The sequence below is a fragment of the Nansenia antarctica genome (assembly GCF_963989245.1).
Source record: "Nansenia antarctica genome assembly, contig: SCAFFOLD_337, whole genome shotgun sequence".
In the NCBI taxonomy this organism is placed as follows: domain Eukaryota; kingdom Metazoa; phylum Chordata; class Actinopteri; order Argentiniformes; family Microstomatidae; genus Nansenia; species Nansenia antarctica.
The window spans coordinates 43,401-60,724 of NW_027662517.1; the positions used below are offsets into that span (position 1 = coordinate 43,401).

At 43.0% G+C, this 17,324-nt stretch overlaps 1 protein-coding gene across 1 annotated transcript; it reads right to left on the minus strand.

Moving 5' to 3' along the window:
- Positions 1-569: 569 nt before the first annotated feature.
- LOC308175582 (acidic mammalian chitinase-like) lies at positions 570-7,630 on the minus strand (the record flags this gene model as incomplete). Its single annotated transcript, XM_080551222.1, has 11 exons — positions 570-583; positions 811-952; positions 1,148-1,270; positions 1,858-2,043; positions 2,231-2,354; positions 2,821-2,945; positions 4,395-4,560; positions 4,986-5,042; positions 5,323-5,524; positions 6,897-6,926; positions 7,591-7,630. The coding sequence occupies 11 exons, from the start codon at positions 7,628-7,630 to the stop codon at positions 570-572; spliced, it is 1,209 nt and encodes a 402-aa protein (XP_080407348.1).
- Between the last annotated feature and the right edge of the window lie 9,694 nt (positions 7,631-17,324).

The window sequence follows — 17,324 nt, forward strand, 5'->3', positions numbered from 1 at the left end:
ACTTACTTTAGACAAATGTACTTAATGTAAGTCACTTTGCCAAAAATATGAATGTAATAATATTGGTCTTGTCACTCTTAGGTGGTTTGATACTTTTATCTGGCAAATACATATATATATAGCATGAGAAGAATGATGGGTACATTTAGTAATTTCACCCAGAGGAACGTGCCCCAGATCACATATTATAGTATATCAAACCAAGAGACAGTAACCCATAAAAACTAGCCTCTAATTTTTTTAAAGTAGGTTGGACCTGTCCCACCTTCATATAATAGCTGTGACACCCATAGATACAGTAGATCCTACAGTGGTCCTCTGTGGCTCAGACGGTAGAGCATGGCGCTGACAATGCTTAGGTTGTGGGTTCGATTCCCGCTGGGACCATATATACTGAAATGTATGCACTCACTGCAATGTAAGTCACTTTGGATAAAAGCGTCAGCTAAATGGCATATATATATATATATATATATATATATATATATATATATAGATCATTAAGTAAAAAGAAAATAACCTGAAGAAACTACAGTTTGCTTTGAAGGGTGGTGTTTATTAGCATGAGATTAGATTCCACAAGCTGGGGGAAAGAGAAGACGTCAACAGATTAAAATCAAGTTTCAAGTTTCAGGGGTCCAGGGGGGTATTCCATCAATGTCTCTAAATTAAAGTCCAGGCTTGTTTTTTAAGAGTTGTGAGACTTGGCGACGTTGATGGAATACCCCCCTGGTGCCCTGTCCCCCTCGATGATATTGTTGTTGTTGTTCTGTCTGTGTGTGTGTGTGTCTGCTTGTGTGTGAGTCTCACCTGGTGATCCAGTCCGCAGTCCCCTCTTCAGGGTGCTGATCAGAGGGTATTTGCCCTCACCGCAGAAGGTGCCAGAGAAGTCATCCAGATCCAGATTCCAGACCAAAGCTCCTCCGAAACCAGTCCTTTTCAGCCAATCTATCTGTGAGGAGAGACGCAATCGACTGGAATCAAAACACAATTCACCCCCTAAAGTGGTGACATGCACACAGAAAATCCTTTGCCCTCAATGGATGACTCACTGTATACACAGTACACAGTACACACACACACACACACACACACACACACACACACACACACACACACACACACACGCACACACACACAGTCTGACCTTGATCTGGAAGCTCCTGATGTTGTCATATCCGACCCAGGTCTTCTTGTTGTCGTAGGCGTAGGGCACATCCTGGGCAGAGTCCCAGGCCTCGGTGGCTCCGTCCTTCAGGAAGGTGCAGATCTGACGGGAGGAAGTTAGGAGTGTTAGGAGTTAAAGATTAAGGGTCATGGGTTACGGGTTAGGGGTCAGGTGTTGGGTCTGCAATCAATCAATCAATCAACTTATGTAGTCTGTCTATGAAAATATTGTGTTCGACTGTATCGAAAGCTGTACTCAGGACAGAGAATGTTTTGGTGTCCAAATTAATTCTACGGTCATTCACAACCTTTACCAAGGCTGTTTCTGTGCTGTAATGGGCCTGAAAACCTGACTTGTTTGAGGTAAGAAAATAATTTAGCTGGTTAAAAAACGAATTTCTAAAACATTTTGCTTCAAGATTCAAGATTCAAGATTCAATATTGCTTTATTGTCTGTCTGTCCCTTAAAAAAGGGAGATAAAAAATTGGTCTAAAATTGCTGAGGACTAATGAATCAAGGTTGTTTTTGTTCAGGAGGGGTTTCACCATAGCAGTCTTAAGTGAAGTTAAGAAGAAGAAAACACATGTCTGTAGAGAGTAGTTAATCATAACACAGATCTCATCTGCAAGTCCCAGGCCTGAATAGTTCACACAAATGCACAAACACACAGAGAGAGAGAAAACATGCACCTCGTAGTAGGCATAGAAGCCCTCGTGGCGGGTGTAGGTTCCAGCAGGGCCTGCGCCGGTGGTAGGAGCTCCTATTCCGTGTTCTGACAAGGATGCCAGTGTGTAGGTGCGGCCATAGGTAGGGAAGCCAACCAACAGTTTCTCTTCAGGGGCACCTTGGCTCTTCCAATAAGTCATAGCATAGTCCTGTGGACACACACACACACACACACACACACACGCACACACACATGCAAATGAGAACCTCTTTCAATACTTCATTGCACAGTCCTGAGGACACACATGTTCTAGTGAGAACCACCTCTCCAATACTATTAATACTATTAATGCCTTGGACCGAAAGGTAAACAGGAAGAAGGAGAGGCCCACTCACCACATTGTGGTGGACAAAACGACCCTTGTCGGTCGGTCCTTGGTACAGAGGGCTGTTCTCTCCAGTATAGTCTTGCCAGGGACCGTGGAAGGCATAGGTCATCACATGGATATGGTCGAGCACCCTGACAGAGAGACAGACAGACAGGTAGACAGGAAGAGAGAGTTAGTTATTAGTGAACAGAGTGTAGTTTAGTAAGAGGAGAGTGTAGTTTAGTAAGAGTTTAGTGTAGTTTAGTAAGAGTTGAGTGTAGTTTAGTGAGAGTTGAGTGTAGTTTAGTGAGAGTTGAGTGTAGTTTAGTGAGAGGAGAGTGTAGTTTAGTAAGAGTTGTCAGCGAAAAGGAGAGAGGAGGGAGAATCTTGGACATAGGGTCCTATGAGAGAGTACATGGAGACAGGTTTAGAGGTGAGTTTTTAAAGTAAATGACACTATGAGAGTATATATATATATATGTGAGTGATGTCCCTGCCTCATTCTCTATATGCCTGTACTTTACAGTGAATAATAACGTTGCCCTTTAACAGCTACAGTAGCAATAATGACTGAATAATTAAACCACCAGAAATAAGCTATGAAGTAAGTGTACTGACGCTCCAATCTCTGGGATCTGATATCCAGCGTCGATGGTTCTCTTCCCAGCAGACACCGCAGCCGTCAGTAACAGACGAGGCATGCTGGTCTGGTCGGCCTCCGCCTCAAAGGCACTCATCAACTCCTACAGACAGGATGGGAGAGGTCAAATAAACCAACCATCAATCAAATGTATTTATATAGCACATTTAAACATGACACCTGTCAACCAAAGTGCTTTACAGTAAAAGTAGTCCTAAAGTGTAAATAAACAGAAAATAAACAACCAACAGAGGAACAGAACAACACGTCAGAACCAAACAAGGCAGGAGTCAGAGTGAGTCAGGGAACGCTAAAGAATATAAGTGGGTTTTGAGTTGAGATTTAAAGGACTCGATAGGTGTGTGTGTGTGTGTGTGTGTGTGTGTGTGTGTGTGTGTGTATGTGTGTGTGTGTGTGTGTATGTGTGTGTGTGTGTTTCAGACAGGACAGGAGAGGTGTGTGTGTGTGTGTGTGTGTGTGTGTGTGTGTGTGTGTGTGTGTGTGTGTGTGTGTGTTTCAGACAGGACAGGAGAGGTGTGTGTGCGTCTTTCAGACAGAACAGGAGAGATGTGTGTGCGTCTTTCAGACAGAACAGGAGAGATGTGTGTGCGTCTTTCAGACAGAACAGGAGAGATGTGTGTGCGTCTTTCAGACAGAACGGGAGAGGTGTCTGTGCGTCATTCAGCATTCAAATGAATGGAATTGACTCTGCATTGCTCCCCGGAGGGAAATTGAAATGTCACAGACACCCGCTGCACCTGCTGAAAACGCTTCTTAGGTATGACCCAGGGGAGGCTGCTGGAGGCAGACATTGGTGAACGGGCTCATTGAAAAGCATGGAATGGAATGGTTATGAACCTGTGTTCATCTTCAACCCTGCCATCAGGAGTGGTGAATGTGTAGATATTGCAGGTAGGTACAGATAGATAGGTAGGTACAGATAGATAGGTAGGTACAGATAGATAGGTAGGTACAGATAGATAGGTAGGTACAGATAGGTAGGTAGGTACAGATAGGTAGGTAGGTACAGATAGATAGGTGCAGCCAGCAGGTGCCTGTGACATTGTGATGCCTGTGATAGCTTCCCCTGGGTCATACCTAAGAACACATTAGAATAATGGAATAGGACGATGCAAAGGGCATATCTGACCTGGTCAAAATCATCCCCCTTCTAAAACTGGCATCCCCCCTTTCCATCCGTCATGTCATTTTATCAATGAACGTGGTATTACTGCTATTTCAACATTTAGTTTTGCGCATATTGAGTAAAATACTGGGGGCGAGGGAGGGGGCACGCACACATGCAATGACATTTTTACAGTTTTACACTGAAGTCACTGACGCTGTGGGGATGCTAAAATTGTCCCCATATGATACAATCCACCATCCCCCCTGATTTTCTTTTACAACTTGAGTACTGACAAAGAGCATGTCTGACCTGCACCAGGGTGGAGACAGACAGACAGACAGACAGACAGTCAGACAGACAGACAGAGTAAACAAAGACTATGTCTGACCTGCACCAGGGTGGTAATCAAAGGGCATGACTGACCTGCACCAGGGTGGTGTAGTGGTATTTGTCCTGGGCGGGGGAGCCTCTGGACCCGGGGTACTCCCAGTCGATGTCCAGGCCGTCAAAGCGATACTTCCTCAGGTACGTGATCACACTCTGGATGAAGGTCTGACGGTTGGCAGAGGTGGCAGCCATGGCAGAGAACCTAGGGAGAGACAGCGAGTCAGACAGAAGTCCTTGTCCTAGATGCACTTAGGGCTTTTTTATTTCCTTATTTTTTACATAGATCTTTACTGTTCTTCTCACTGCAGTAAGAAGGTGGGGTCATTTGACCCCTGTGAGTAAAACAAATGTTTATATCGTTGCACTCGATCAAATTTCAGGACCCTCCTTTCATGACTTCTCCTAGATATGTGCGTTCTACCACCCAGTATCCTTACATTTTCAAAATCACATCAGGATAAGCTAATATAAAGCGATTTTGCCATTTTTCTGTGTAGGAAGCAGGCTAATTTACAAGCGGCCTTGGCCTCGGCCCTGTGTGGGAACGAGCCCTTTGTTTTCAATGTACATGCAGAGCTGTTGGGTCGTCACAATAGACGGGAGACACAGCGCTGAGCCGATACCCACCTCGCTGTGCCAAAGCTGTATCCTCCGATGGCCAGCAGAGTCTTCAGGTCGCTGTTCCTGAAAGCACAACAGAACAATCAGCTCAGACACCTTACACTCATATCTGATTCACTGTGTGTGTGTGAGATTGTGTATGTGTGTGTCTGTGTCTGTGTGTGGGTGTGTGTGTGTGTGTGGGTGGGTGGGAGGGTGCCTGTGTGTGTGTGTGTGTGTGTGTGTGTATGTGTGTGTGTGTGTGTGTGTGTCTGTGTGTGTGTGTGTGTGTGTGTGTGTGTGTGCCTGTGTGTGTGTGTGTGTGTGTGCGTGCTACTGAGTGTGTGTGTGTGCGTGGACTAACTGGTCCTTGAGGGCCTGGAACTCTCCGTAGAGTTTCACGTCCTTCCACGATCTCGGTGCGATCTGGTTGTTTTCCATTGAGGCAAAGGCAAAGACAAGGTGGTCACAGAGACATGGGTCCACTTCGGTGGGGGTGTACCTCCCTGCTCCGGGGCGGTACTGTGCCCAGCTAGTGAAATAACAGGTCAGGATGTAGGAAGAACCTAGAAGGAACAGTAGGGTAAGGATAGGAGTTAGGATAAGACCTTCGATGGGCACATCTGTTACTTGTCGCTTTCAGAATGTTATTTATATAGTACAAAGTCATGCACTGAATGTTACTTCAAGTGCTGAACAATAGTAGTAAATTTGAACACATTACACCAATCCTGAGATCCCTGCACTGGCTACCAGTCTCTCAGAGAATTGAATTCAAAATCCTCCTAATTACATACAAATCACAAAATCTTGGACCAAAATACATCTCCTCCCACCCTATATTCCCGCAAGGTCCCTAAGGTCAGCTGAGGCTACTAATTCCAAGAGTAAAAACAAAACACGGTGCAGCAGCTTTCAGTCACACTGCTGCATGCTCCTGGAACAAACTCCATGAAGAAATCAAACAGGCCCAAACCCTTAAAGTATTTAAATCTAAGCTAAAAACGGTCATGTTTTGCAGCAGTTATGATTAAACACAAACACTTCTATCAATGTCTTTTTTCCATTAACTATTGTTTAATTAGATGTTTTATCTATTTACTTCTTATATTTGCTTTTATTCATTGTAATTTTTATTTTCTTACTATGCTGCTCTTGCTGTATTTTAATAATGTATGTAAAGCACTGAATTGCCCCTGTTGTATGAAATGTGCTATACAAATAAACTTGCCTTGCCTTGCCTAAATAAACCAAAATACAATACACTCCACCGTTCCCCTTATGTGTGTCTGATCACATTAGTCATGGTACTTGCATCCAATATCAAAGTATTTAACACAAACATTTGATCATGCAAAAACAAAAGAAGCTAAAATAGCTCTAAAATCTTATCGTGCACAAGTGTGGACATTGTGATAGTAGTTAGCCATGCCTTACACCATACAGACGTATCATATTGATACATTTTTGATATTTAGTAGACACTTTTATCCAGTGACTCTACGTCATCGTATCACCGACCACACGACTCCAAATACGATACGGAAACACGCTTACAGAGTTTTCGTATTTCATATTGTCACCGTCTCAGTTCTCGAATTCTGATCCGAGTCATGTAGCCGCCAGGTGCAAACTATATCAGATCATCGCTATTTCAGCCAAATCCGGCACCGTGTTGCCAGGCCCTTAGTACTTGTACTCTGGCAATGACAATCTAATCAATCTAAAACTTGAGCTCCTGTGTTGTTGTGTAAACGATAGTCGTGTGGTCACTGGCATTGGGAATAGCCAATATTAACCCTGTTACATGTGGTCACTGGCATTGGGAATAGCCAATATTAACCCTGTTACATGTGGTCACTGGCATTGGCATGCAGGTCATCATAAGGTTAAGAGTCTGCTCTCCCTGACTGATGAATAAAGGAGAGATGAACTTACCTAGCTGCACATGCAGCATGAGAGCCAGTCCTGCAGAGAGAGCGAGAGAGAGAGAGAGAGAGAGAGAGAGAGAGAGAGAGAGAGAGAGAGAGAGAGAGACAGAGACAGAGACAGAGATGGGTGAGAGAGAGAGAGAGGGAGAGAGAGGGAGAGATGGGTGAGAGAGAGAGAGAGAGAGAGAGAGACAGAGTGAGACAGAGACAGAGATGGGTGAGAGAGAGAGAGAGACAGAGTGAGACAGAGACAGAGATGGGTGAGAGAGAGAGAGAGAGAGAGAGAGAGAGAGAGAGACAGAGACAGAGAGACAGAGACAGAAGAGAGATGGGTGAGAGAGAGACAGAGTGAGACAGAGACAGAGATGGGTGAGAGAGAGAGAGAGAGAGAGAGAGAGAGAGAGAGAGAGAGAGAGAGAGAGAGAGAGAGAGACAGAGAGAGAGAGACAGAGAGAGAGACAGAAGAGAGATGGGTGAGAGAGAGACAGAGACAGAAGAGAGATGGGTGAGAGAGAGAAAGGTGAGAGCAGGCATACACCAGGAGTCTCTATCCAGAGGCTGGTTGAACAGAATCATACATTACATAGACACACTTTTTTTTAAACCAATGAATTTCTTCGTCTTCAAACAAAGAAACTTGGTAGTTCAAGTACTATTCATTCGATTTTTAGGAGGTGCAGTTCCTCAGTTCCTCTACTTACCAACGCAGATGAGCAGTTTACCCATGGTGCCTCTGTTCATATTTCAGAGGGGTGGCTGAGCCTTATATACCCTCAGCTTCCTCTCCGATCTGTTACCTGTACTGGTGTGCTTTCTCGTCACGAGATTTTAATCTCAACGGAACTCCTGATCAAATAGATAAATAGAGGTTAAATAAAAATAAATAAAAATAAAGTTAACCATGTTTGATCTGGCTCCAGGACAAAGCCTCCCACAGCAAAACTCTGCGTTCTGCTTTATTAACCTGTTTGATTAAGAGCTTTTTTTTTTGATTAGGAGGTCACTAGCTTTGTTAAAAAAAACACTGATAAACTTCATACGTCCTTGAATCAAGATATAATGGGCGGCACTTATTATGGCGCCTTATTCTGAAGTGCTTTAATTGTAATTGTTGGCGCCGTGTAAGTGCCTCTCATTCACCCATTCACACACACACACACACACACACACACACACACACACACACACACACACATACACACACACACACACACACACACACACACACACACACACACACACACACACACACACACACACACACGGCGCCAGCCCGCACTAACCCGCACTTGCGTTCTGGAACCTCTGAACCTTGGTTCTGTCTGGCGAACCAGCCCACGTTCATACCAGTGTAACCGGAACCATCAGCATGGGATAGGGGGTGGGATAAACAAAAATGTCACAACAAGATGGCAGCTACTTCACTGGAAATGAGGATAATATCTTCCACTACAGTATCTTAAATAAACACTCTTTTCTTTCAGTAAAAATATAATGAGCAAGCCTGTAGTACCTTTATGAACCCCTTACAGCTCCCCAAGCTTTCCCAGGATGAGTCCCTTGATTTAGATTCACCCATTACTCTGAACTCCACAAAGCTCTTTTAAGTATGAATAAAGGCAAGTCACCAGGGTTAGAGAGAGAGAGAGTTTTATCTAGCATTTTGGCCTCAGGTTGGCGCTCTTTTGCTAAGAATGATTCATTCTGCAATCAAAAAACGGCTCCTTTTCTAAAAACAATAATATAGCTATAATTTCTTTGCTCTTAAAAAAGGGGAAGGACTCTACGTACTGTCAAAGTTATAGGACCAAACAGGCTTCATTAAAAGTCGCCTTGCCTCAGACAACGTCCGCCGCCTTCTCCATTATCATTGATTCTTCGGACACTACTGAATCAAATGCTATTCTCTCACTTGATGCTGAGAAAGCTTTTGATCGTCTCGAGAGAAAGTTTTTATGGGCGGTTTTACGTCATATGGGCTTTGGAGATCACTATTTAGCTATGATAAAATTACTATATTCCAATTTGACTACAATGGTTCTGACAGAGAACACATGCTCTAAACAATTTCCAGTATCTCACGGCTCTCACCAGGGTTGCCCTCTCTCTCCTCTACTGTTTGCACTCTCTCTTGAACCTGTGGCCTAGGCTGTTTGCCAGTCAGTCAACTATGATCCTATTACGGTTCACAACACCATCACATTACCATCACATCACATACCTCTGTACGCTGATGATATCCTTCTTTTTATTCAGAATGTCCCTCAGTCGCTTCCCCACCTCAATCCACGTCTCGATCTCAAACACAGTGTCAAATAATTATATTTTATTTATTTATTTATTTAACCTTTATTTATACAGGTAAAAACACATTGAGCCCCAAGGGCTCATTTTCAAGTGTGACCTGTTCACAGGCATACAATAATTTTAAATTAAATAATAATTTTGCCATTTAGCAGACGCTTTTATCCAAAGCGACTTACAATTACGAATTACAGGGACATTCCCCCTGGAGTAACTGAGGGCTAAGTGCCTTACCCAAGGGCACACTAGTAGTGGTGTGGCTTCAGGCGGGATTTGAACTCACAACCTTCCGATCCCAAGTCCAACTCACTATCCACTAGACCACCACTACCCCTATACAACATCCACCACAAACAAATACAATACAAAACCTGGCCTACATAGTCTAAAACTAAACTAAAACTACATAGTCTAAAACTAAAACTAGTCTAAAACAGTCTAAGATAATCTAAAACTAAACTAAAACTACAAAACCTAAAACTAGACAGCTAAAGAGCTAGGGACAGGGAGGGGTCAGCAACTCGCACTGAATGTCTCTCAGCAAGAGCTTGAAACTGGAAAGAGGGATCAGATGAGACAGTTTCAGACTCTGCTGTAAAGAATTCCAAGAGGAAGGGGCTGCAATTGAGAACGCCCTTTTGCCTTTCATGGTCCGGACCAAGGGGATGGAGTATGTGATGATGTCCTGTGTGCGAAGGCCGTAGACGGATTGCTTGCGTGACAGGTGGTTAGAAAGGTAGGAGGGGAGCAGACCAAGGATGCATTTGTAAATGAAAATATACCAGTGAAGGGTTCGGCGGATAGAGAGAGATGACCAGTTAACCAGAGAGTATAGCACACAGTGATGCATAAGGGGTTTACAGCGTGTTATAAACCTTAACGCGCCATGGTAAACTGCATCCAGATGTTGATGTCTTGTCCTTGAAGACAGGTTTAGAGGTGAGTTTTTAAAGTGAATGAGAGTCTGACAGTATATATAATATATGGGAGTGATGTCCCTGCCTCATTCTTTATATGCCTGTACTCTACAGTGAATAATAACGTTGCCCTTTAACAGCTACAGTAGCAATAATGACTGAATAATTCAACCACAAGAAATAAGCTAAGTTTACTGACGTTCCAATCTGGGCGACCTGATATGCACGGTCGATGGTTCCCTTCCCAGCAGACACTGCAGCGGTCAGCATCAGACGAGGACGGTTGGTCTGGGCGGCCTCCGCCTCAAACGCACTCATCATCTCCTACAGACAGGACGGGGGAGGTGTGTGTGTGTTTCAGACAGAACGGGAGAGGTGTGTGTGCGTGTTTCAGCATTCAAATGAATGGAATTTACTCTGCATTGCTCCCTAGAGGGAAATTGAAATGTCACAGACACCTGCTGCCCTTGCAATATTTACACATTCACTCCTGATGGCAGGGTTAAAAATAAACACAGGTTCTTAGGTATGACCAAGGGGAGGCTGCTGGAGGTAGACAGACTCATTGAAATGCATGGAATCATGGAACTAGGAATGGCATCAAACAGGCGTTTCGCACATTACAATAAGACCGTCCTCTGATTTCTACCTCCAATAGGCTCCCCCTGGGTCATACCTAAGAACACATTAGAATAAGGAATAGGATGATTCAAAGAGTATTCAAAGAGTATCAGGTAACTGATTGGCTGTTAGGAGTGATTGTGGCCATCCTGCAGGTAACTGATTGGCTGTTTGAACACTTTGCTTGTCCAGTCAGGACTGCGGAGTCACTAACTATCTTCCGCTGTAGACTGAAGACCCTACATCTTAATAGTCCGCCCTAAAGACGTGAGAATCACATGTAGCGATAAACCCAAGTAGGACTCCTGATAATTGTCTTTTAAATGCAGCTTTCTTTTTCTTGGAAGTCGTAGGCTCTTCTTCTTCTGTCTCCTCATTGGGCCTTTTCCCCTTTCCAAAGAAGCTCTCCAAAGACATTTGTTTTTTTTTTTTTTTTTTTTTTTTTTTTTGAACTTAGTTTTTATTTCAGTTTCAACAACTTGTACAATCATGTCATGTTTTGTCTACAATTCTTTCCATTCTTATAGCTGTACACATATGGTCCATGGATGTGGTTCAAAGCATGACACACAAAGCAAAAAAGAGCGATCAACAAAAACATTGAGATGTCAATGACGGAATAAAATTAAAGATTTTGAAAAGAAAGAAAGAAAAAGGGTAGGGTCGGGGGGGGTTGGGTCAGGTGGGGGTTGTGTATGTGTGTGTGTGTGTGTGTGTGTGTGTGTGTATGTGTGTGTGTGAATGCAATGCAGGCATATATCTATGTGTAGTGATATGAGGTGAGTCTAGAATACAGAAATATACGAGTCGAGATGTGTGGAGGGGTTCACTGTATTAATATGGACATAACCGGGCTCCATCTTTTAATAAATAGATGTTTCTGGAGTCTCAGAGTGTATGTTATTTGTTCCATCTGGTAGATTTCCCATACTTTCTCTGTCCACATATTGTATGTAGGGGGGTCTGGTTTTAACCACTTAATTGTAATGCATTTAATTGCTGCCGTTAGTAATATTTGTAAGAGATATATTCTTGCCCTTCCATCAATGCCTTCAGGTATAACTCCCAGTAGTGCCATCTTTGGATCTTTGGTAAATTTTTGGTGGAATACTGCTTCAAGGGCCTCAAACACCTCTTCCCAAAATGTTCTCAATTTGGGGCATGACCAGAATATGTGGGTGTGGTTGCCAATTTGCGTACTGCAATTTCTCCAACATTTATTTGAGTGTGTTGGGCCCATTTTAGCCATTATTTCTGGGGTTCTAAAGAATCTCATAACCACTTTCCATTTGAATTCCCTCCATGTATTTGAATTGGTCACTAAGTGTGCTTCAGTGCATATTTCCTCCCATATGTCCTGTGATATGTCAGTATTCATTTCAGTTTCCCATCTCTCTTTCCTCTGTAGTGTATTATTCAAATCCATGGATAGAAACCTTTGGTAAAGGTCACCTATAATTTTCTTATTCTCGTTTCCTTTTTGCAGCTTTATCAAGAACTCTTCGATTTCAGTGGGCTCCAAGACTTTATTCCATTCTCTATGTTTTGTTAGGAAGCTTCTTAATTGTAGATATCTGAAAAAGTCTGTGTTAGGGAGCCTAAATTCCTCTCTTAACTGTTCAAATGATTTAAGGCTACCGTCTTTATGGAGTTGGTGCAAGTTAGTAAGTCCATGATCTGACCAATTTCTAAACCCTGTATCTGTATTGGAGGGTTCGAAATTTTTCATAAGACCAATATTGGATAATGCTGAGATTGCTTTAGGTAAGCCAAATGACAGTTTTATTTTCCTCCAAATCTTTAGTGTGACTCTGGTCCATTCACCTAGTTGAGTTTCCTTTAGAGGGACATCTATGAAAGGCAAGGTCTGTAAGGGCATCGAACACAAACTTTTTTCAATGTTGAGCCATCGTGTATATGAAGAGTCTTGGATCCATGCTGTTAGAGGCTTTAGCTGGGCCGCCCAGAAGTAGTATCTTAGGTTTGGGAGTTTCAGCCCACCATATGGTTTAGATAGTTGTAGTGTTTTAAGTCTGATTCTTGGGCGCCTTCCTTGCCATATGAATTTGGAGATGAGTCTATCCCACTTATCAAATGTGGATTTGGGGATATCGATGGGTAGCATCTGGAACAGGTATAGAAGCCTAGGCAGCACATTCATGCGTACACTCTCAATACGGCCCAATAGAGACAGGGGAAGTGTTGACCAGCGGTCTAGATCTTTACTGATATTTTGGATTATGCTTTTGTAATTTGCATCACTTAGGTTTTCTAACAATGAGGGGATCTGAATGCCAAGATATTTAATACCATCCTTGGGCCATTTAAACTCACTCTGGATTTTGATAGTTTGTGGAATTCTACCTCCTATGTCCATAGCCATTGTTTTATCAACATTCACTTTATAACCCGAGAAGTATCCATAGTTGGAAATAAGATCTTTTAGGCGTGGGATTGTTGTTGCAGGTTCAGTTAGATAAAGAAGCACGTCATCTGCATACAATGATAATTTATGTTGTTCCTCATTTATTGTCAGTCCCTTTATGTTGTCGTCGTCTCTAATGAGCTGTGCCAGTGGTTCAATACTGATATCAAACAGCAGGGGCGACAAAGAGCACCCCTGCCTGCAACCCCGTTCTAGAGTAAATCGGTCCGACAGAAATCCATTCACTTTTACAGCAGCTTGTGGATTTGAATATAGTGTTTGAATCCATTTTATAAAATTGGGGCCAAATTTGAGTCGTTTTAGAGTTTGAAATAGGTATTGCCAAGATACTCGATCGAATGCCTTCTGGGCATCGAGGGATAATATCATTGCTTCTTCCTCCTTAACTTTAGGGTGAGTCATAATATTTAGTAATCTTCTTATGTTGTCCCCGTAGTATCTTCCCTTTATAAACCCGGTCTGATCGGGGTGGATAACTTGTGTGATAATTTTATTGACGCGTCTTGCTAGGATGGCTGTTAATATACGTAGGTCGGTGCATAAAAGTGAGATGGGTCTGTATGATTGGCATTGGGTGGGGTCCTTGCCCTCTTTATGTATTACTACTATTGTTGCGTCCCTCCATGAGGGGGCCGTGGTTCCAGATTGCAATGTATGGTGGTATGCTTTTAGCAATAAGGGACATACTGTCTCTTTAAATGTTTTATAGAATTCATTACTAAACCCATCCGGTCCAGGACTTTTATTGTTTTTTAGTGTAGAGATCACTTCTTGTATTTCCCATTCTTCAATTGGTTCATCTAGTTCTTTTGCCATAGGTTCAGATAGCTCTTTTAGTTTGATGTCTTTCAGAAATGCTGTCAATTCATTATCATCTGTGCAGGTGTCCGTATTTTTGTAAAGAGATTTATAAAATTCTGCAAAAGACCTTGAGATTTCATCAGGTTTTGTGAGAGTCGAGTTATGAGTTTTTAATTTCTGTACTATATTCGATGATTGTTGTTTTTTTAGTCTTAGTGCTAATAATCTACTTGCTCTGTTTCCATTTTCATAGTATTTTTGGTTGGTAAACCTTAAATTGCCCTCAATCTTTTCAGTGATTAGGCTATTTAGATCCCTGCGTGCTTGTTTGAGAGCATTAAGTAGATTGGAGGTTGGTGTTCTTTTATGCTGTTGTTCAAGCAGCCTTATTTTATCCTCTAATTCTCCTTGTTTTGCTTCTCTATTCTTTTTTTTCGCGCTCGCGTATGAGATAATGCGACCTCTAATGTATGCCTTAGCACAGTCCCATAGGATGAGAGGTGATATTTCAGGTGAGTCGTTAGTTTCTAGGTAATACTTTAGTTCAGTTGTTACAAATGTGATAAATTCCTCATCATTTAGAAGTGATGTATTTAATCTCCATTGTTTGGTTTTTGGCCTGTGACCTATGTTCCATGATAATGCAAGAGGTGCATGATCAGATAGAGTAATTGGTAAGATCTTTATGTCTTCTATCCTGTGTAGTTCTGCTTTGGGTGTAAAGAAATAATCAATTCTCGAATAAGATGAATGTCTGTGCGAGTAGAAAGTAAAATCTCTTCCTTTAGGGAATCTGCTTCTCCAGACGTCCACTAGGCCTGATTCTATGGACAAGTGTTTAAGCATTCTGCTCATTCTAGAAGTGGGAGTTTTGGAGGTAGGTTGTCTATCCATTAGCTGGGACATAACACAGTTGAAGTCTCCTCCCAACAGTAGGATACCGGAGCTGTGTTGTATTGCTGTGTTAATGACTGTGCTAATGAAGCCAGGCTCATCCTCATTTGGAGCATATATGTTCATGAGGGATACATGTATCCCATCTATAGATCCATTCACTAAAATGAATCTTCCCTCAATGTCCTTGTGGACCGTTGTTGGTGTAAAGTTAACCTGCCTATGTATCAATATAGCCACTCCTCTCTTTCTACCTGACTGATGTGATGAGTAGAACACGCTGTCTGCCCAGGATTTCTTTAGTTTCTCATGTTCCATATCCGACAGGTGGGTCTCCTGTAGGAATGCTATCTGACAGTTGGCTCTTTTTAGCTGATTAAGGATTTTCTTTCGTTTTATAGGATTGTGGAGGCCTTTAACGTTATAGCTTATAACCTTAAGTGATCCCATGGTTCAGAGTAAGAATTAGGGAGGATCTTAATTTTACCTGTAGGCATGGTGATGGCAAGGATAGGCACATGAATAGGAGAAGATTGTGAACTGCATGTAGTACAGTGTCTATGTGTGTGATTGTGTGAGTGTGGGTGTGTGGATATATGAGGGGTGGGTATGGGTAGGAGGTGTGGGGGAGTTGGGGAGTACATATAAGGGAAAAAAACAAAATAATGCAAGAGAAAACAAAATACATAAACATACACGTTGCTCTTATTCTTCCGGTATGATCCCTGTGGAACAGTGGGATCTGAACATAGAAATAAAAATGAAAAATCCGGACACTCAACCGACATGAGTGTCTGGACAGACTGTTGGGACATGGTCCCAGGCTGCGAGTCTGAACAGGCAGCTGTGCGAACAACCTTTAAGAGGGTTCGCCTTTGCTTGGTTATAGTACCAAACAGAATAGCTAGGAGTAGTTTGTTAACATTTCAGGCTCCCGTCGAACCTTGAGGTAAAACAAAAGGAGGGTGAAAACCCCCTAACCTTAATTTCGACATTGTCGAATATATTTTACATTGTATATGTGCATATAAAGAAATAAGAGTAATAATAATGATGTCTAGAGGCAGAAATAAATAAAAGGATCGGAGAGAAGCATTAACGCAGTGGAAATTAAGAAACAAATAAAAACAGTCTCCTGGTCAGGTAATTTTAACTTCCCTGCCCCTTATGAATAAACAGATAGATTATTTCCCCCTTGGGGTAAGTTTTAAATTGAACTAACATATGTCCAGTCTCCTTCAACACTTGCATATAAACTGCTGTGAAGAACTACAATAACAACAAAGGGGTGGCATTGACGATGGTAATATATTTAAGCAGATATCGTCCCGTCAAAGTTGGTCTTGTAATGCCACTGAGACCCACTGGTCTGTGGCTGGGGGAGACCTACCCTGGACCTGTTGCCGGCATGACGTTCTTCTTAACGTAGTCCATCGCTTTGTCTGCATCTGTGAATTCCTTTTCTTCTCCGTTGTGTGTGATGCGGAGTCGGGCTGGAAACAGTATACCATACCGAATGCCCTGACGGTTGCGCAGCAGCTTCCTGACCTCCGTGAACGCAGCCCTGGCCCTGGCGACGTTGGCAGCATAATCCGGAAAGATGGCGATGGTCTGCCCGTTGACCCGGAGAGGAGCTCGAGTACGCGCACAGCTCAGCACCTCGACGCAGTCCTGGTAGTAATGGAGTTTAGCAATGATGGCGCGTGGTTTCCCCTCCGGTCCCCTCGGAGCCAGGGTTCTGTGTGAACGATCCACAAGCACATCTCTATCCAATTGTAGCGCTTCCTTCAGTAGTTTCGAGACCGATGCAGTAGAGCATGATCCATTCGTCTCGGCCACCCCTAGTATTCTGATGTTGCATCTCCTCATTCTTCCCTCCATGTCGTCGCATCTCTCTCTGAGCCCGGTTACCTCTGCTTTCAAGCCCGTCACCGTAGTCCGCAGGTCCACCACCTCGTCCGACCACGTTGACAGGCCGCCCTCCACCTCCGTGATTGTAGCCTTTATTTGGTCAATCTCAGACTTAACCGCCGCCGTATTGTTAATGATTTCCGATCTTACTGCTTGAAGTTCACTTTTAATATAGTTGAAATCTTCGGCTAGTGCATTTTTAATCTCTGTCTTTATCACCTCGGCAATGTCGGATTTCAGCGAGAGAAGGATCTCTGTTTTCAGCGCTACAGCGTCCATCACTGGGCTGTCTGTCCGGGGCGGAACCGTCTGAGCCGGGGTAGCTGTGGGACTCGGCGTCGCGGTGGCTTTTGGCCTAGTAGTGGACGGAGTGTACTTATATTTGCGCAGATTTGCAGCCATTGACCCCTAAATACACAGACTTTTGATTTTAGGAATATGTTAGAGACAGGTTTCCCAGTATTTTGTAATGTAGAAAGCTTATTAAATTAAATAAAACAAAAGTCCGACGGGAGCTCAAGCGAAACACGTTCTACTCCAT